General features: G+C 41.4%; 1 protein-coding gene across 1 annotated transcript; it reads left to right on the forward strand.

Annotated features, from left to right (window-relative positions):
- Positions 1-1061: 1061 nt before the first annotated feature.
- On the forward strand, positions 1062-4637 carry LOC133906500 (uncharacterized). The gene is made up of 2 exons (XM_062348423.1): positions 1062-1333; positions 4209-4637. The coding sequence occupies exons 1-2, from the start codon at positions 1281-1283 to the stop codon at positions 4459-4461; spliced, it is 306 nt and encodes a 101-aa protein (XP_062204407.1). The 5' UTR covers positions 1062-1280; the 3' UTR covers positions 4462-4637.
- The last annotated feature ends 15789 nt before the right edge of the window (positions 4638-20426 follow it).

Genomic DNA, 20426 nt, shown 5'->3' on the forward strand with positions numbered 1-20426 from the left:
CCAAACGGGCCTTACCGATGACTACTGAGGCCAACATGGAGCCCGCGCAGCCAGGCAACGTTAGGGCTGTCTGGCCGAGCTCCAGCGAGGCTTGGTCGGCAACTCATGTACAACTCAATCTGAATTGCGGATCAAGTTTGGAGACCAGCTCGAGTTTAGAGATGATCAAATGGGTTGTGTTTATTAGATCGGTTTGAGATTTAGTATTATAGGTATGATTCAGACATTACTCGAGATTATAAGCTGTGTCTAGACCGAGTGCGCGACACGGTAGACCAGTACGGCACGATCTGGCCTGGCCCTGACTATTTTGTATTTTCTTTATATTTTTTCAATTTTGCAGCTAGTTTTTTTTTATCTATTTTTTATATATTTTTAAAATTTTATAGTTATTTTTTATTTTTTCAATCGTGCCTGTCGTGCTCATCAGATCGACCATACTGCAAGGCCAAAATCATTCCTGAGCCGACCCAGCATGATGCATGATGGACCGCGCCGTGAGCTGAGACATGACACAAATCGTTACACTAACTGAATCTATCAAACCATGTCTGACCGAATCTGAGTCAACCTGACTGGTCCATTTAGCTATTTTCACTCGAGCTAGGCTCTAATGAAGCATAACTCGTTCGAGTTCAGTTTAAGTAGGTTAGTTAACGATCAAAATTCATTAAAAAATTCTTATTTTTAAGTAATAAGTAGATAAATTATTGAATAAAGTTAGAGGCTCGCGAGTTCAAGCTCGGCTTTTAGGTCCTATTTGTTTCAGCTTCGGATTCTGGCTTTCAGCTTTTATAATCTGAAGCTAAAACAAACAGGCAGTTTTTGGTTATAGCTTTTTAAAATCTGCTGATTGGACTGTGAGAATAGCTGGTTTTCCTTAGCTTTTGATAGATTGTGAAAGTCCATTTTACTAAACTGTTCATTAAATTTTTTTAATCTACTATCTAAAAGCTTTTCATAATCCAGCTTTTCACAATCTAATTTTTATAAGTTACTTTTTAAAATCTCTAACTGAAACAAACAGATCCTTAGGCTTCACATGTGGCTTGATAGGCAGCACTCCGTCTCACCTGAAACCATTTCCTCTAAAAAAAAACAAAAAAGAAGAAAACCTCAACCCCATTCCGATCCCGTCGCCGCAGGCGGCAGCCGCGTCTTCCTGCTCTTCCGCCGTCGTCGCCTCCTGCCGTTGCCGCCGCAGCCATACCTTTAGGAGAGCCCGCCCCCTCGTTTTCTTGGGTTACCCCGAGTTCTCAGCGGGCGTGGACGTTGCAGCGATGGAGCGGGTCGGCGGCGGCGAGAAGCAGCTGGAGGATTGCACCGTATCCAAGTCAGTGAGACCCCTCTCTCTTTATTTCTCCGCGTGTAGATCCCTCCCTCTCGGGGCCTGGACTCGCGAAACTAGGAACCCCTGTTGGTGACAGGTGACTGCCTCCTCCGCCTGGTAGTAGTTGTACCCTCGAGATTTCAAATTTCATTGTGCTTATAATCGACTGTCTTGCACTTTTGCTTATTAGGATGCTAATCGGTATGGAGACGGTGACTTTGATTCGGGGCCATTATGTGCTACCGCCATATTTGGCTCCTGTTAGAAATGTTTGATATGCTTTTAGAACTTTCTTGTATTGATGGATTCGCTCTTTTGCACTGTGCCGTATGACTGGAAACCGTGCCGGCAACTTTGAGGCCTTGCCTCTGGAAAGATAGATTTTAGCGTGACCGCTAAAATTGCAGCAAATTTTCCTGGTGGACCTTGATCTCATTGTGCGCAAGCTATTCCGTGCTGAAAAGTGCCTTGTGAGGGAACACAGTGGACTAACTAAAATTTGAATTATAGTATTGCAAGATCCTGCTTTTTTTAGAAATATGGGCAGGGTGAAATCCTGTGTTGCGATTCTCGATTGGAAATGCGAGCTGTTAGAAATCACAGCATTACAAAGGTCAACATATTTTCGATCACACCTACATTACTTCCAGCATCACCATTAGAACCTCATGAGTCATGACACAAACTCAATGTTGCTAGCATGCTGACTTAGTAACAAAAGTTTTAAAAGATGTCTATTACCCTATTACAAGACCCCATTTTATCAAAAGCAATTTAAAAGGTTTTGCTCTGAGTATGTTAGATAAAAGCAATTGTAAATGTCTTGCAATAAAGAAAGGCTGCAGAAGGGTAAAATGCTTGCTCCTGAAAGAGAAGCTTTCTTCACAATGAAATTGAGGCTGATATGAGAATGGGAATGTGCACCAGTCAGGTCGTAAAGATGATCTCAAGAACAAATGTTTAATTTACGGTACTATTGAGTTGCAATGGCTTATATTTTGAAAGAAAAATAGCTCGGATTCTTGGGCAGACCACTAGCACACTATAGTTAGATTACAAAAGCAGTACAAATGTTACTTTATTCCCCTAATCTGAATTTGGCGAACTCTTTAACTTTTCAACATACATACAGGTGTGACGTACTGCTGATACATTCATGATAGTTAACATAGTAAAAGTCTGCTAAAACGTTTACTCACAGTGTGAGATGATCATTTTTATGCTGGTTTCCTTGCTTCAATTTGTGTACAATTTTATTCAGCTTGAGCACATATGATCTCAGCTTGATTTGGGGAACTAGCTTTAGTTAAGGTTGCGCAAATTCAGCAAATCATTGGTAAGACATGTCTATCTCAAGTTCAGCCTGAAACTGCAACATATTTAAGTTCAGTATTATGTTTTCTTCCTCTGTGTTCACTGTGTGGAGATCTTGTTGTCGCATAGCTATCTATCAATGAATTGACAAGCTTACTGCTGCAAGCATAATGAACAAGTGACAAGGTAAACTTATCGTGAAACTATATTAACTGTTGTCCCTTCTTGTGCTCCTGATGGGGTAGACTCATACACATTCACTGAGTGAATAATTAGAATATTAGATTTACCGTCCCCATAATAAAAATTAAATAGGAATTGAGCCTAGCTTAGTTGGTTGAGAGTGTGGATGTACGCCTAGACCACCCAAGTTTGAGTCCTCTTTGACGCGAATTTGAGTGCCTATTTCTTCTTATTTACAATGTCACCTAGTTTCTCCTAGGTTGGTCAAGTTTTTTAATAAAAATTAAATAAAATAACTTGTTTGGCGTTTTTAAGGTTTCAGACTATACCTGGCATTATGCTGTGGTCTTATAAGCTGTAAGACATGAAATCTATGCCCAGCAGCAAAGGCTGTGGAGGTATTATAGGACCAACTGATGAGTACCTTGAGTTTTGATCCCACACTGAACTAAACTTAGTTGCTACCAAGTCTCTAAAAAAACTTGACCACGGGGAGAAGACATCCCCGTGGCTTTTTCTTAAAAGAGGAGAGTACCCAACCATTTAGGGAGGTACTGACACGACTTGCGAGCAGCTAGGTTCAAGCCCAGGTTGGCGGCCTCTCAACTGGAAGCTGCCAAGTCCCTAAGACAAAGAACATTAAGCAAACCAAGCAAGCACATTGTAACTGGTCAATCTGTACAAGCTCATCATTGTGATCTCCAGAAGAAAGAGGATCCAAGAAGTATATCATTGGATCTTCCCTTCAGTTGGCATTTGAATTTGTCTTTAAGGAGATCATATTGTAGTCTATAGATGCACATAACTGCTATTTTAGAACGAGTGAACAACTTTTTTGAATGCAAAATGCATGTGACTGTAAAAGAGAGAACAAACATAGTTCTGTTAGCTAGACATGCGCAGCTGGTTTCAGATGTGTACAGAGAATATTAACACAGATTTTTTTTTCCGTTTGAATTTTAGTGCGATTTATTTTTAATGCCTTGGGTAATTAGACCTATTATTCTAATTTGTTTGTTCCTGCCTCTAAACTCTGTTTATCCAGTATAATATGAAATTCTCGCATTCTATCTGCTTATACTGTTGTATAGTCCCGTCTTCTACACCTCAGCTCTGTGTATGCCTCATAACATTGTCAACTTAGAAATGATGCTAGATTTCACTGAGGAATTTTTGTCAATAGAAACTGCTAAATGAATCGTGAGTAAGCATTAGGAACACCGTATCATGAATTGCTTCACTTTCATATTCTATTTTGTGACAAAGCACCAACATAGAAGAAGCAATTTAGGCTTGGCTACGGGAAAAAAAACTTTACATTCCTTTAGAGAGTATAACTTGGAATAATGGTGTGCTGATACAAGTTTTTGTATCCATGCAGTGCTCTAGGAACTTGGTTCTTCTCAGTTGCTGGTGCTCTCATTGCTATTCCTGTGGGCATAAAGAAGAAATCATTAGCTCCGCTGGTCTTCTTTGGCACCACAGGAACCATGCTTGACATCATCATAGGCATTAGCCAGTGTGAGCGGGAGCATGCTGAGCGGCAGATGAAGCTTTTGGAAGCGCAGAACCTTTCGGCGAATGCTCCAACTGGGAGTGAAAGCTCCGAATCATTTGGCAATGCAGACAAGTGAGATATGTAATCGGTTTTCCTAACTTGTGGCATCGCCTATCATGATTGGAAATCTTGCTCGTATGCCAATTTGACGCCTCTGAAAATTCCTAAATATGGTATCCTTCGTATTCCGAATAATGTATAATTGTGTATTGAACAATGATCTGTCATCAGTGCGAGCCTACTGTTAGTCAAGGCACTAGTGCGTTGCTTTTTGTTGGGTGCCATAGAAGATTTAAATCTTCACCGATACGGCATCTACTGGAACATGTCATGGTCACAAGACAAGCACTGTGACGGCATGACATGTCGTAAACTACTATGTATATGCAGTCATATGAAGTACCAATGGTGAACATCTTCCTATCCGCCCCGTATAAGATTTTGGATCCGTTTTCTTTTGAAACCTTTCCTATTGTGAATCGAGCGAATTATGACCAGGTTCGTCTTGGTCCTCAACCAAGCAAACACGGCTTACGATCAGGGTTCTAAAATTAGTTGAAAATCGGTTGATATTTGCAAAAACCGGCTAATTCGGTCCGCACTGAATTCAGGAGTGGATCGGTTTAGAATTTAAATTCAAAAAACTCAAATCAGATTTGAAAAAGAAAATAAAAAATCTATAAAAGACGAGAAACAATTCTAAGATTATCTGTGAAAAACAATTTCAAAAAATATGTCGTTTGTATCAGAAAATATGTGCTCAAACATTGGTAGATTGAAAAAAGGCAAAAAAAAAAAAAAGAGATCAAAACGGGTCGAATACACAGTGCAAACATGTCGTTTTAGCCTAGTTCTATGGGATAAGGGCAGGAGATCCTTATCATCTTCCCTCGCGTCGGGCAACAGCTAAATCCGCAGGACCTCTACGAGCTCGGCTAGAACCACCGTGAAGCCGAGGGAATCCGGCGGTGGAAGCACAAAATTTGGTCCGAACAAGGCAGTTACCAACCACATTGCAACAGTTTTCGCGATTTGCTAGGGCAAAAGTGAGCGCATTGCGACGAAATTCGACGTGTTAGCGCCTAAATCCGAGCGATTTTTTTGCATAATACGGTTGGTATGCGCGCTTGGGAGCTTGGTAGGGTGGTTAGTTGGCGAATCAGTCGAGTTCGACATATTTGTTAATTTGATATGCTAATTATGTAATGTATGGATATATTCGATGAAGCAATTATATGGTCATTGTGGTATTGCTATTAATATCTATTTGTTTCCTTAGAAATATTCAAAATATAGTAAAGGTCATGTCAAAAAAATTTCCTGATTTCTTACAAATTTTTTCCCTAATGTATGATATATGCATGGAGTAGATGATATGATTAAATAAAATATAGCAAATCTCATGCCATATTTGTTTTTTTTTTCTGATTTTTTATTTTTCTTGAACTTCAATGAAATTCGAAAAAATGCGCTCAGTAAAGCGGTCAATTCGATCGGTTTTTGACAAAATCGTTCCAAATGCAGTCAATTCGGAAAATATGGTAAATTCGGTTGATTTTTTATACAATTCGATTGGTTTTCGGTTCAAATCGAGCGGTTACCAAATATCAATTCGACCGGATTTTTCCACTTATTCATGAATTTGATCAAGCAAATTTTAAATAAATTCTCATCAAATTTTGAACGAAATTTCCGATATTCGTGGAATTCGGAAATTCGCTGGGTAGTGAATTCCGGTGATTGGTCGAATTTATAAACCCCTGCTTACGATAGGCATGTCATAAACAACAATTAGATCGGTAATTATCTCACTTATCTCTCTACCAAACTGTTGCAACATCTCAAGTCTCAGAAAGACACTGCTATGCATTTGTTTGCGTAACTATGTAGATTGGTGGCACAATGTCCTTCAGCGCCTTTCCATGAAACCATGTGTCAGTAACTCCACACTTTGCCTCTTCCACCATTCCAAATTACACGTTCTAGTTTGATGCCTGAAAATTTGCTGCTGTTAATGGGTCAGTTGGTCGCGGCAGTCCGTTCCATTTAAACAAAGCCATCTCATCCACAGTGCCCAACAAACTTCACCTCGGTCTAAACGGAGAGGCCAGCTACCAGAGCAGAATCCCGAAACAAAAGGCAACAAAGTGTTGAGAAACTGTTGTTAGTCTAACAAATTTCTCAAGAAAATAATTACAAAAGAAAATACCAGAGCAGAGGAATTTTTTTTATTCTTTATTTATCTGTATGTTATAATGATAGGTTGTATCTTATATATATAATGCTAAAAATCTTAAGAGATATAATTAGATCTTTCAAAGATCAAGATGACCCATATTCGGTTATAAAACTTCGGGTTTCTTAACACTCTCATTTAAGCACTTCTCGCGAAATACATGTCTCATCAAAACTCCTTAAAAATCTAGTGAAAAAAATTAGAAGAATGAGTACCTAGCTCACGACATGTTCATACGAATTGTCTCATTAAAACTTAACATAAAAAAAATTTCAAAAAAATTCATCTAAGGGAAATATTTCATATAATCTTCATAATTAACTTTGGACACTTAATCTTCTTGACTAAGATTTAATTCTTTATATCGGTATTATGTGAAAATTCTCCTCCTAAAATGTGCAATTCTCTAAGCCTCATCATCCCAATACCATGAACATATCTTTCAAAACTAGATACAGGGAGAGACTTAATGAATAAATTTGTAAGACTTTTACATGATTTGATATGCATTACCTTTATTTCATTTATCTTATGCAATTCATGAACATAAAAGAACTTAGGGTTGATATGCTTCGTTAAGTTATTTTTACATATCCTAATTGCACTTGTGCAACATATGCAGCATTATCTTTATAGATAATAGTAGGGGTATTAGTAGTGTTCAAATCACATGACTGCTGGATATGATTGATCACTCTTCTAAGTCATGCGCATTCCTATGCGGCTTCATATAAAGTTATTATTTTTGAGTGGTTCATCAAAGTAGATACAAGACTTTATTTTGACGATTTTCAGAAAATTGCAGTTCCACTACATAGGAAAACATAGTCAGTTTATGATTTTGCTATATGCAAGTCTGACAGATACCTAACATTTGCATATCCAACCAGACTTAGGTCCTGATTCTTTTGGTAGAACAGACCCAGATCTTTGCTATCTTGCAAGTAGGGCAGAATATCTTTCAAGCCCTTCCAATGCTTTTTAGTGGGTTCTACACTGTATCTGCTAGTAGGTTTACTACAAACGATATATTTGGTCTAGTGCAATTAGCAAGATACATCGGCACACCTATTACACTTAAATATGAGAATTCCGATCCCAATACTTCTATCTCCTCTTCTCTAGTTTTATAGGGCTCTTGATCTGCTTGCAAATATCTTCCGACCATGGGAGTTTTAGCGGGAAATGATTTTTCACAACCAAACCGCTCTAACACCTTCTAAATATAGTTTGACTGATGTACAAAAATTTCATCTACCATATGCTCTAGCTGTAGGTCCAACCAAAACTTGGTTTTACCCAAATCTTTCATTTGAAATTCAGACTTCAAGTATGAACTTGCTTCCTCTATTTCTTCTTCTGTACAGATGATATTCATATCATCTACACATACAAATATTATGCAAAATCCATTCTGTCACCTTCTTATGAATACGTAGGGACAATCCATGCAATTCGTGTAGCCTTGTTTTTCAAGAAATTCACTTGAACGATTGTACCACATTCTACCTTATTGTTTTAACACATATAGCGACTTCTTCAATTGTACACTATAAAGTTGTCTATTTCCTCTATTCTAATTCAGCAATAGTATTCCCTCAAGTACCTTCATGTAAATATCCAAATCTAGGCTCTCATAAACATATGCAGTCACAACATCCATCAATTTCATTTTTAACTTCAGATTGATTAACATTGAGATTAGATATCTAAAGGTCATGCAAACCATCACCGGGGAATAGATTTCTTCATAATAAATGTTTGGTCGTTGAGTGAAACCTTATGTCACTAGTCGTGCTTTGTATCTCACAATTTTATTCCTTTAATTCCTCTTACGAACAAAAATCCACTTGTATCCTACTGATTTGATGTAGGGAGGTGTGCTGCATACTGGCCCAAAAACTTCTCTTTTGTTCAGGAATAACAGTTCAGCTATTATTTTGCCTTCTGTTAGTCTTTCCAATCTGATCTCATTCTATATTCAGTGAATAATGCAGGCTCATAGTCATGATCTATAACTGTAGCAATTTTATTTGTGAAGTATGTGTCAACTATTGTGGTTGCTCTATTTCAGGATTCCCTTGAATTCATATAGTTTATTGATATTTCATCATGGACATCATTTTCAGTGCTTCTACATCTTACTCTTCATAATTTCTTAATGTTGGAGCAAGTTCTTTTAGTTTACCAATATCGATTTCAACGTGCCATTTTTGTTGGTTTCTTCCTATGTGGGAAGATTTAAATCCGATATGTCTACTTCCTGAGGTTTCATACCATCGTCAGGTCTCAATAGGCTCCCCTTATTTTTTCATTGGGTTATTTTTGTGATTGGCTATGGTAAGTTCTCATTTCCCACTTTCGTCAGATGTCTCCAGCTATTTGGGACTTGAGGAACTGAATTTCTTATACTTTTATTATTTTTTGAAGCTTCTAGGACAAGATGAGGGTACCTTCTTTTGGTACTTTCACCCTCTCTGGTGCATTACGTGTAGGTATATGTGACTTAGTCACGCTCTTTGAATCACAAAAATGGTCAGGCAGATCATTTGCTAATTTCTACAAATCTATAATTTTCTATACTTCATCATTTGCTTCACTAGTACGAGGATCATGTGCCACAATTCCTTCAGTCTGCCATATAATCTCCTGACATTTTTCATCCAATGGTATATTTTTTTCCCCTAATGATGGAAAATTATTTTCATCAAAAATGCAGTCAGCGAAGCAAGCCGTATGCAGATTTCCCGTTGTTGGTTCTAAATATCGGATTATGAATGCAGTCTCATAACCGACATATATTCTAACTTTTCGCAAATATCCCAAAATAGTTCACTGTGGCAACGGTATTAGCACAAAAACTATACATCCAAATTTGCGTAAATGAGAAATCTTCAGAATTACCCCTTGCACTAGTTGCATAGGTGAATGGATGTTATAGGAGGAGGGTTTATAATTAATAAGAGTTGTCGTATGTAAGACTACATGTCCCCAACATGTAGCAAACAAATTACAGTGTTGCAATAAAGGTTTAGTAATAAACTTTATTCTTTTTATCAGTGTTTTGGCTAGTCCATTCTGAGTGTGGATGTATGGTATAGAATGTTCAACTTTAATTCTCATACCAGTGTAATAATCATCGAACGCTTTAGAAGTAAATTCTCCAGTGTTGTCCATTCTAATGGATTTCACGCAATGATCTGGAAAATTATTCCTAATTTGTATGATCTACGAGATCAACTTTGCAAGGGCGTGATTGCGAGTAGATAATAGACATACACGTGACCACTTCAATGATGCGTCTATTAATACCATAAAGTACCAAAATGGGCCAGAGAGAGATTGAATTGGACTATAAATATCCCCTGGATTCGGTCCAGGAATGCAGAGATTTGATCTTGTGCCTTCAAGATAAACAGTCTTTTTATTAATTTTCTGGTAGCACATGCAGGGCATACAAAATCTTCATGATTCGGGAAATTCTTCACATTTATGCCATGACCTTGTGAGTTTGTAATTATGTTTCTCATCATTCTAAGACTAGGGTGACCTAATCTATCATGGCATAGGAAGAATAATTCTGCACTACGAAACACACTCTTCAATGTAGTGAACACTTCAGGTGCTTTTAATACGAGTGTAGTACAAGCCACCAATCATGGATGAAAGTTTTTCTAGTATTCTCACTTCACTATCACGTTTAGTGATGTGTAGGTACTCCCTACCATCTTTTTCACCTATTTCTACATGAAACTGTTAGCGCGAATATCTTTAAATTTAAGAGATTTTTTGTAGATTCAGGGTAAAACAATACTTCTTCAATGTGCAATGTAGTTCCCATAGGTAGTTATGATTGTAGCTCTTCCAGAATCTACAATGAATAAATCACTACTAGTGACAGTTATCACCTTTCTAGAGCTATTTCTAATAGACTAAAAATACACATTTTCTCTTAAGATGGTGTTTATGGTTCCACTATCCATAATACACACTTCCTCCATACGATCGCCACACATATTCTATAAATAAAACATTCAATCATTCACATGCAAGGAAGTAGCAACAAGACTAAAATGCTTTATTAACTATCAAAAAATATTATTTGTAGCTAAGATTACTCTTCTAGAGCTTACATTTATTCATTCAATCTTCCTAAATTCAGCAACTAAGTAAATAGCTAATTACTCTAATTCTAGATAGAGTATGTGAAATATCCGACCACTTCATCTTCAATAGCTTTCTTTTTCGCTTCATCCCTCATGGTATCTTCTATGGCAGTGGATGAGTGCAAAGTAGAGGCCTTCGCATCCTTCACTGGGAGGTCTTTTACTGCCAATGCGAGAGCGTCATCAATTTTCATGTGAGATGCATCCCTTCCAGCTATGTCTGCTTTGTCCTCTTTCATCCCCACTGCAAAGGTGAGATGTACTTTTGGCTGCTCCTTCTTCTTCTTTCGATATGCTTCCACAACATGCTTTGATGCTTTGCAGATTCGAGACCAATGGCCCTGAACACCGCACTTATAGCATGTTTGGTTCTGCTCATCACATGGCTTGACATCTTTCTTTGTCTTGCCATTATCATCATCAGGATTGATTTTATCTACCACCACTTTACTTCCTCCCTTCCTCTGCTTCTTATTGCGATTCTTGTGTGCTTTGAAAGAGCTGCGATTGAGTTCAAGACCATTGTTCTTCCCTTGCGGTTGATATAAGAATTCTTGTTTATGACTTCGTCATGAACTTTATGAAGGTGCAACACGTCAATCAATTTAGAATACTTCTTGTATTTCTATTGACGGTGATTACTTGCGGACTCTGCCGTATTAAGGTGGAAAGTGGAGAGAGTCTTCTCAATTTTCTCCTCTTCTGTGATCTCTTTTCTACAAAGGCACAGGAGTGTGCAAATGCGGTGCAACACGAAGTTGTACTCCCTGACATGCTTGAAGTCACAACAATGGAGTCGGCCCCATTTTTGCTTTGCGAGAAGCTTGATGATGTACTTAAGGAGCTCAAAATGCTCCTATAGTGCGCCCTATAGTGCCTTACCGTTGGTCATTGCCATGTACTCATCCTTCAAAGTGGGAGAGAGATGGTGACGAAGAAAATAAAGTGCCTGATCATTCTCATCCTCCATTGGAACCATTGTGCTACTTATTCCCAAGCCAATTGCAGTGTGGAGCCTTTTCGCTCCAAGTACAATTTGGACATCCAACGCCCAAGTGAGATAGTTGCGGTCAGCAACACTCAGCTCAGCGAACTCCATGTTCATGATGTCAGTCATCTACATATTTAATAATGCAAGTATTACTACTAGTAACGTTGTATCATGTTGCTAAATTGGATTACTGCAAATTTTTTGATATTTTCTATGCTATTATTCGAATTTTACTGAATTTAAAAGCATAACAGACAATTTAAACAATAAAACAATAATTAACAACATAGAAACAATAATAACATAATTAAGTACAATATAATTGCAAAAACAGATATAAAATTCGAATTCTAGGGTACTTCTATGCAAAAACAGAGTCTGGATAATTTTTAGAACATCTAGGGGCCTAAATGCAAAATTTCAAGGATTGCACTCAAATAAAAGAAAATCTAGGGAGCTAAATGCAAAATCAGATTTTTCTTTTACTTTTCTTTTTTTTTTACCGGATTTTCCTTCTATCGGGCCGACCTACATACCCTTTTGGGTTGACCCGGTCCATCCATCCCACCCGCCTAACCTAAAAGCGAGGTGGCTAGGGTTTCCAAACCCTAGCAACCATTCGGACCGTCGCCGGTCGGCGCGAGGTGCGGCACACGGTCTGACCGCATACAGGTAAAGCATGGTGGCGGGGGCGCAGGAGGTGAGCCCACGGTTGTGGCTTCCAGCCAGGCGGCTACAGGTGCAGGGCAAAGCCACCAGCCCGTGGCGGCGCTACTTCGAGCGGCGTAGATGGGGCAGAAGGCCGGCGGCCTAGCAATTCAATGCGGCGAAGTGAGGGTGCCAGTGTGTCATATGTGGCTACGGGTGGCCGGCTTCAAGCGACGATGGCTGGCGCGGCAAGGTGAAGGAGGAGGCGGCCTACAGAGTGGCTCCATTGATCGGGAGGTGCGGTGTGTTCAAGGCGCCCGATATGACAATATGGAAGCACACAACGGCGTCGCTTCAAGCAGGCGGCGAGGCGGAGCTACAAGGCCACTAGCTTCATGCCAGTTGCATACCCCCTCCTTTTTTTAATCTGTGTGAGAACCATCAAAACAGTATTCTAATTAATCATCAGGAGGATCATTATTCATAATCCAACCTCGACGATTAACCAGAATCCTGTTCTGGTAGTCCCGGTACGTGTTTTGTGCCCAAGGATCGGAACACATACCTCCAACATAGTACATCACAACATAGATTAATAAAGAGCAACTAATAAACATTTATATTACAAAAATTAAGCATGCAACTGATTCCAACAATTTATAACAAAAGTGAGCTAGGAGGAGACAAAAACCCCTCAACTCTTAACTATCTAAAGATCTACGCAGCGGAAAGAATAAACTAGACAACAAAAGAGAGTGGAGCCACATTCCCTTAGACTCCACTCCAAAAGCTCGAGCTTCGGAGTATGATGTACTACTCCTGCCCACCACCCTGATCGGCACGCACAAAATAGCTGAACACTGCCCCTTCCTCAGCAGCCGGAGTACCTACATCAACTTAAGGACAACACCCTGAGTACGAAGGTACTCGCAAGACTTACACAATATGTGTATATAATATCCCGACTCCAAGGATTATGCATCGAGCTGTTAGCAAGAATATAAACATACGGTTAAGTTAATTAAAGCGGTAAGCAACCTAGACATATGTGTGAGCAACTAACTTAACCAACATATATGAAATTACCCTGCAACTACCAACTGATCATATGAAATTGTAACCACAAAAGTATCAATGCATAACAAGTGCCATCTCGACCACCTCCCACATATCTGAACCACAAACCACATATCCGAACCATCATCCACAAGCAAGAACTCTACGACCGGTTGCAAATGAAACAATAGCATGCTCATGACCGAGAGCGCGGCAGTTCAAACTGTTTATACATCCTGCAGGGGGATACTCCTGAACCCACACGACTCGGGGACCATGCAGCTTCTGCCACCCGCTAAAGTGCACATAAGGGAGTACCCGTGTCAACCTTTCCCAACCAGCCCCAACCGTGTGCGGCATGCATTATTTGTCGTGGCGGTACTAGAACTACTCCCGGAGTAAACTAGTACCACTTACAAGCCCGCCCGCTCACACCGTCAATGTTCAGGCCCCACAAAGCCACAGCTGCAAAGGTATTCGGCTCGCCTTACCATTCGATCGGCATGTGGTGAGTAAGGTAAATGCTAAACCTAACTACCCTGACGATCGGCCTTAAATGATGCAAGCGTCCTACGATGTCCAGGTTCCCTTCCTGAACTGCCCCCGGACTTTCTTTGAGGGCAGATGACACCCCTAAAACCGCCCACATCTCGTCTCATACTCACCACTCAACCAACCATAACCACCTCAACCATGTATTTGTGCGACAAAAGTAAATCATGTGCTCGCGAACAACGGAAAACGCCGTCGTTCGACTTCTACCGAAAGACGTAAGCATGGCTAAGCATATAAGTCGAACTTGTACCTAGACATAACATCATCTCAAAGCTACAAGGAACGTGGATGAACAAGTCATCAAGGTAGAAGAATGCAATTGGCGTAGTTTATACCCATTTGTTCCCGACATAGACTCCCTATACATGCAAACCTATACAAAAGCATAATTTATCAATATTTAGACTTCATTCAATTCAACTGACAGGGTGCAATATGTTAGATGCTTGCCTTGCTGTTCAGGTGGCTGCCCAAAGTTTCCCTCGCTCTTCTGGATCACCGGCTCGATGTTCTCTAAAAAGAATAACGCGTGCAATGCCATGAGTATGAATAAAGTGCAACAATGCATACCACAATGCTTAACAACATACTAGAAGTATAAGATATGCGGATCAATGCAATACTAAACGATCTAAATGAAAACCAGAAAATAACAGCCATCCAGAGTATCCAGACTGATTCGGAGTATCCGGGCTCGGACCCTCTGGGTGACCCTCTGGAAGAGATGCTCGGTTACTGCTTTTTATTTGACTGGCTCGGAGTATCCAGGTTCCGGAGTATCTGGGCCATCCTCCAGGACAGGCTCTCGGTTAGCATTATTTTAACTTGACTCGAAACCTTCGGGTTGGTCTGGATTATTCGGGATACCACGGACACTCCGAGTGAGGTTTCGAATGAAGCTCTCAGCTACACGATCACATAACTACCTGGAGTCTCCGGGTTTGTCCGGATAATCCGAACGATATAGACTTGGTTTCTTCACGATTTTTCCACTTAGGTGTTTTGACTCATTTTACAAATCTGTGCTACACAAGCGTGTACATGCCCTATCCAAATGATCCTAAATAAAATGCGCACCCTGAACCCTAACCAATTTTGAACACAATTCATCGGACAAATTCTGCTGAACCCGGAGTATCCAAGTCAGCCAGAAAATTATTCTTGAGTGGATTTTTGGTTGATTCGAGTTGAGATCTTTTTCAAGCATAAAGGGAACATGTTAGGGATAGTCTAAAGGTAATAGAACTTGCTCATCAACTACCAACATGATTCTAGATCTCAGATTCGACCAAAACTCTATTTTTGCTCCAAAAAGCTCAAGAATGCCAAGAACTTCAAGAACTACTCGATTCTTCTACAAAAACAAAAATGAATTGGATAGATGAGTAGATCATGAGATAGAGAATGCAATGGTACCACATGCATACCTTGAATCCTCCACTTGAGCTCGGATTTTGGAGGAAAAGAGAGAGTGCTTGAGTGGGAGAGGGAGAGAGGAAGGGTGCTGCTGCTGCTGCTGGGGGGAACGTGGGGAGTGAGTAGAGGAGAGAGAGAGGGCAGGTGGGCTGCCCCTTTTGAGTGGAGGAGGTGTGGGACTGGGTGGGTCCCACATGTTAGAGAGAAAGAGGTCCATTTTAGCTGCGAATATAATTATTTTCTCTCCCGAATTTCTTTCTCTCATCCAATTGATTTCAAACGAAGTGTTCTAGTGCGCCAAAATAATTTACCTTGAAATTAATTATGACGCTAATGATGTATGATTAAGCTTAATCACGAGATTAAAGAATTTGGGACGTGACAAACCTCCCTCTCCCCTTTAAGAAGAATCTCGCCCCGAGATTCGGTACGAGTCAGGGAAAGGACGATAAGTCTAGGAACCACGCTGTGGATACCACACTGTGGGAAACTATCACACGGTGAGTGATGGAACCCAATTGAGCACATCCTGCACCTTGCTTGGGTCAACTACAACATCGTTCTCTGACAGCACATGACCTAGAAAAGCTACCTCTCTGAGCCAGAACTCGCATTTGCTGAACTTGGTATAAAGCTGATGATCTCTGAGTCGGCCAAGAACAATATGGAGGTGCTCAACATGCTTTTCATCAGTCTTGGAGTATATAAGAATGTCATCGATGAAAACCACGATGAACTTATCAAATTCCTCCATAAACACCGTGTTCATCAAGTACATGAAGAATGCTGGCACATTCGTCAATCCAAAGGACATGACGGTGAATTCATATAGCCCGTAGCGGGTCGAGAAAGCCGTCTTTGGGATATCCTCCGGTCGGACCTTAATCTGATGATAGCCCAGTCTCAAGTCTATCTTCGAGAAGACCCGGGCACCGGTTAGCTGATTGAACAAGATGTCAATCCTAGGGAGAGGATACTTGTTCTTCACTGTGACTTCATTCAGCGGGCGGTAATCAACAAACATCCGCAGAGTGTCATCCTTCTTCTTCACAAAGAGTGCCGAACATCCCCAGGGTGAGGAGCTCGGACGAATAAATCCCTTGGATAGCAATTCCTGAAGCTGCTTCTTCAGCTTAACTAGCTCAACTGATGACATCTTGTAAGATTTCTTGGAAATTGGAGCCAATTGAGAACTCAACTGTTCGGTCAGGCGGCATTCCTGGCAATTCATCCGGAAAGACATCTGGGAATTCCCACACCACAGGAATACTCAACAGGTCTATGGTGGGGACAACCTTTAAAGCAAAGAGACAAGAACCGACACCCTCAAGTTTCAACTGATTCCTAGTGCCGGACGGACCATTTCGGGTGATGGTTCACCGAGCACAATCCATGACAACTTCATTTTTGGTGAGCCAGTTCATCTCCAAAATGACATATGTCCCCTTTGAGTCCATCACCAGCAAGTTTGCACCAAAATGCGTCACATTGACAATGACCGATGCCCTGGGCACACACTGACTTACTAGAATCTTGGCCCCGAGTGCATCGATGACATACGGTGAAGTGGTGGCACTGACTTTCAGCCCGTGCCGCCAGGTATATCTCGTAGCTATGAAGGAGTGAGAGGCCCCGGAATCAAACAGAATCAATGCAGGAATGATGACAGAATTGAAACTCATACTCAACGTACCCATCAGGATGGTATCACCCTCCTGAACCTCGTCGGCGTTAGTGTGGAGTGCTCGGCCATGCTTGGGGACGTGGGTCGCCTGAGAGGACTATGGCGCAGACTAAGCCAGTAGTGACCTGGAAGCAGTCACCACGGCTCCCGGCCGCGGGTACGGGCAATCCCACGCATAGTGGCCGACACGATCGCAGTTGTAGCATGGGCTGTCGGGACCACCTGTCACGCTCACTTGAGAGCCGACGGGTCTTGCAGGCTGCCCCTGTGGAGCGGAGAAAGCCGAACATTGCACCAACCACATCGGTCGTGGAGTAGTCGGTGCCGACACGTGAGATGGTGGAGGTTGACTCTCCGTGCGGGCATGTTGAGAACTCCCGCCCATGGAAGGCGACGAACCCCTCTTGCGCTTCTTCTCCTCTTGGTGGTTCTTCAACTTGAATTCCACCGTGAGCGAGGTGCTCACAAGTTTGTTGAAATCAGCGAACTCGTGCGCCGACAACCGGTCTTGCATCTTCGAATTGAGGCTGTTAACGAAGCGGTATTGCTTTCGCTCGTAGGTGCTCACTTCATCTTGAGCATATTGTGCAAGGTGGTTGAACATCTGCACGTACTCCATCACTGATCTACCTCCTTGCTTGAGGTCCATGAATTCCCTTCTTTTGATCTCCACAAGGCCCTTAGGAATATGAGAATCCCGGAATGCCTGGCGGAACTCCGCTCAAGACACCCGATGATTGGTGGGGTGTATGGCCAAGTAGTTGGACCACCACGTGCCCGCCGAACCTTGAAGCTGATGAGTGGCGAAGAGCGTCCTCTCGTAGTCCTCGCATCGAAGGAGTGCGAGCTTCTGCCCAATGGTGCGAAGCCAATGGTCGGCGTCGAGTGGGTCCTCAGCATGCGTGAAGGTAGGCGACTGAGTCCTTAGAAAATCCGAGAAGTCATCTCGGTGCCCAGCTGCACCTCCATGAGGAGTCGTGTTGCGCACGAGGGCCTCAAGGAGCACCTGATTCGTCTAGTGGTTCTGCTCAATTTGCATGAGCACTTCCGCCATGCTCGACGGTGGAGGCGGCGGAAGGTTATTCTCATTAGAACCCTCGGAAAGATCTCCCAAACTGTCATGGGTTCTCATCCTGTCGTGATGATGAGAAGAAGGTGAGGCGAAGGTTAATTACCGACATAGGTAAAAAATCAAACTCCAACTAATGTTACTCGCTATGGTGGATATTGCTTATTTGGATCCGTATAATATATACTGATGAAAATGCATGTCCAAAGGTATGATGCAAAATGAGCAATGAAACATGAAAGTATACTCGCTTCTGATCTACACGTATCTTTCTCAAATGCATCTCACCCCAATAAGCCTCACAACTACAAACGTTATTCTTAGGGGTATAATATAGCAGGTTCATACATATCGATCATTCAAATGCACGAAGAAAATTTTAGTGAGTTGCTTAGTGAAGTTAACTACTTACTAAACAATGTTCTAATTGTGTTTAGGGTACTTAATTAAACCATGCTCTGATACCAACACTGTGAGTAACTGTCTAAACAGTATTCTAATTAATCATCAGGAGGATTATTATTCATAATCCAACCTTGACGACTAACCAGAATCCCTTTCTGATAGTCCCGACACGTGTTTTATGCCCAAGGATCGGAACACATACCTTCAACATAGTACATCACAACATAGCTTAATAAAGAGCAAGTAATAAACATTTATATTAAAAAATTAAGCATGCAACTGATTCTAATAATTTATAACAAAAGCGAGCTAGGAGGAGACAAAAACCCCTCAACTCCTAACTATCTAAAGATCTACGCAGCGGAAAGAATAAACTAGACAACAAAAGAGAGTGGAGCCACATGCCCTTAGACTCCACCACAAAAGCTCGAGCTTCGGAGTAGGATGCACTACTCCTGCCCGCCACCCTGATCGGCAGGCACAAAATAGCCGAACACCACCCCTTCCTCAGCAGCCGGAGTACCTGCATCAACTTAAGGGCAACACTCTAAGTACGAAGGTACTCGCAAGACTTACACAATATGGGTATATAATATTCTGACTCCAAGAATTATACATTGAGCTGTTAGCAAGAATATAAACATGCGGTTATGTTGATTAAAGCGATAAGCAATCTAGACATATGTTGAGCAACTAACTTAACCAACATATATGAAATTACCCTGGAACTACCAACTAATCATATGAAGCTATAATAATATCAATGTATAACAAGTGCCATCTCGACCACCTTCCACATATTCAAACCACAAACCACATATCCGAACCATCATCCACAAGCAAGAACTCTACGATCGGGTGCAAATAAAACAATAGTATGCTCATGACCGAGAGCGCGGCAGTTCGAACTGTTTATACACCCTGCAGGGGATACTCCTAGACCCACACGACTCGGGAATCATGCGGCTTGTGCCACCCGCTAAAGTGCACACAAGGGGTACCCGTGTCAACCTTCCCCAACCAGCCCCAACTGTGTGCGGCATATACCGCTCGGCTTGGCGGTACTAGAACTACTCCCAGAGCAAACTAATACCACTTACAAGCCTGCCCGCTCACACCGTTGATGTTCAGGCCCCACAAAGCCACAGCTGCGAAGGTATTTGGCTCGCCTTACCATTAGATTGGCATGTGGTGAGTAAGGTAAGTGCTAAAGCCAGCTGCCCCGATAATCAGCTTTAAACGATACAAGCGGCCTACGGTGTACGGGTTCCCTTCCCGAATTTCCCTGGACTTTCCTAGAGTGCAGATAACACCCCTAACACTGCCCACATCTCGTCTCATACTCACCACTCAACCAACCATAACCACCTCAACAAAGGTATTTGTGTGACAAAAGTAAATCCTATGCTCGCGAACAACGAAAAACGCCGGCGTTCGACTTCTACCAAAAGACGTAAGCATGGCTAAGTATATAAGTCGAACTTGTACCTAGACATAACATCATCTCAAAGCTACAAGGAATGTAGATGAACAAGTCATCAAGGTAGAAGAATGCAATTGGCGTAGTTTATACCCATTTGTTCCCGACATCGACTCCCTATACATGCAAACCTATACATAAGCATAATTTATCAATATTTAGACTTCATTCAATTCAACTGACAGGGTGCAATATGTTAGATGCTTGCCTTGCTGTTTAGGTGGCTGCCCAAAGTTTCCCTCGCTCTTCTGGATCACCAGCTCGACGTTCTCTAAAAAGAATAACACATGCAACGCCATGAGTATGAATAAAGTGCAACAATACATACCACAATG

The sequence above is a fragment of the Phragmites australis genome, chromosome 23 (genome assembly GCF_958298935.1).
Source record: "Phragmites australis chromosome 23, lpPhrAust1.1, whole genome shotgun sequence".
Taxonomy (NCBI): Eukaryota; Viridiplantae; Streptophyta; class Magnoliopsida; order Poales; family Poaceae; genus Phragmites; species Phragmites australis.

Excerpts from the sequence above, each read along its gene's own strand:
- LOC133906500 (XM_062348423.1), top strand. The coding sequence starts at position 1,281 with ATGGAGCGGGTCGGCGGCGGCGAGAAGCAGCTGGAGGATTGCACCGTA. Across the intron at positions 1,334-4,208 it reads GAGGATTGCACCGTATCCAA|TGCTCTAGGAACTTGGTTCT; the intron begins GTCAGTGAGACC and ends GTATCCATGCAG.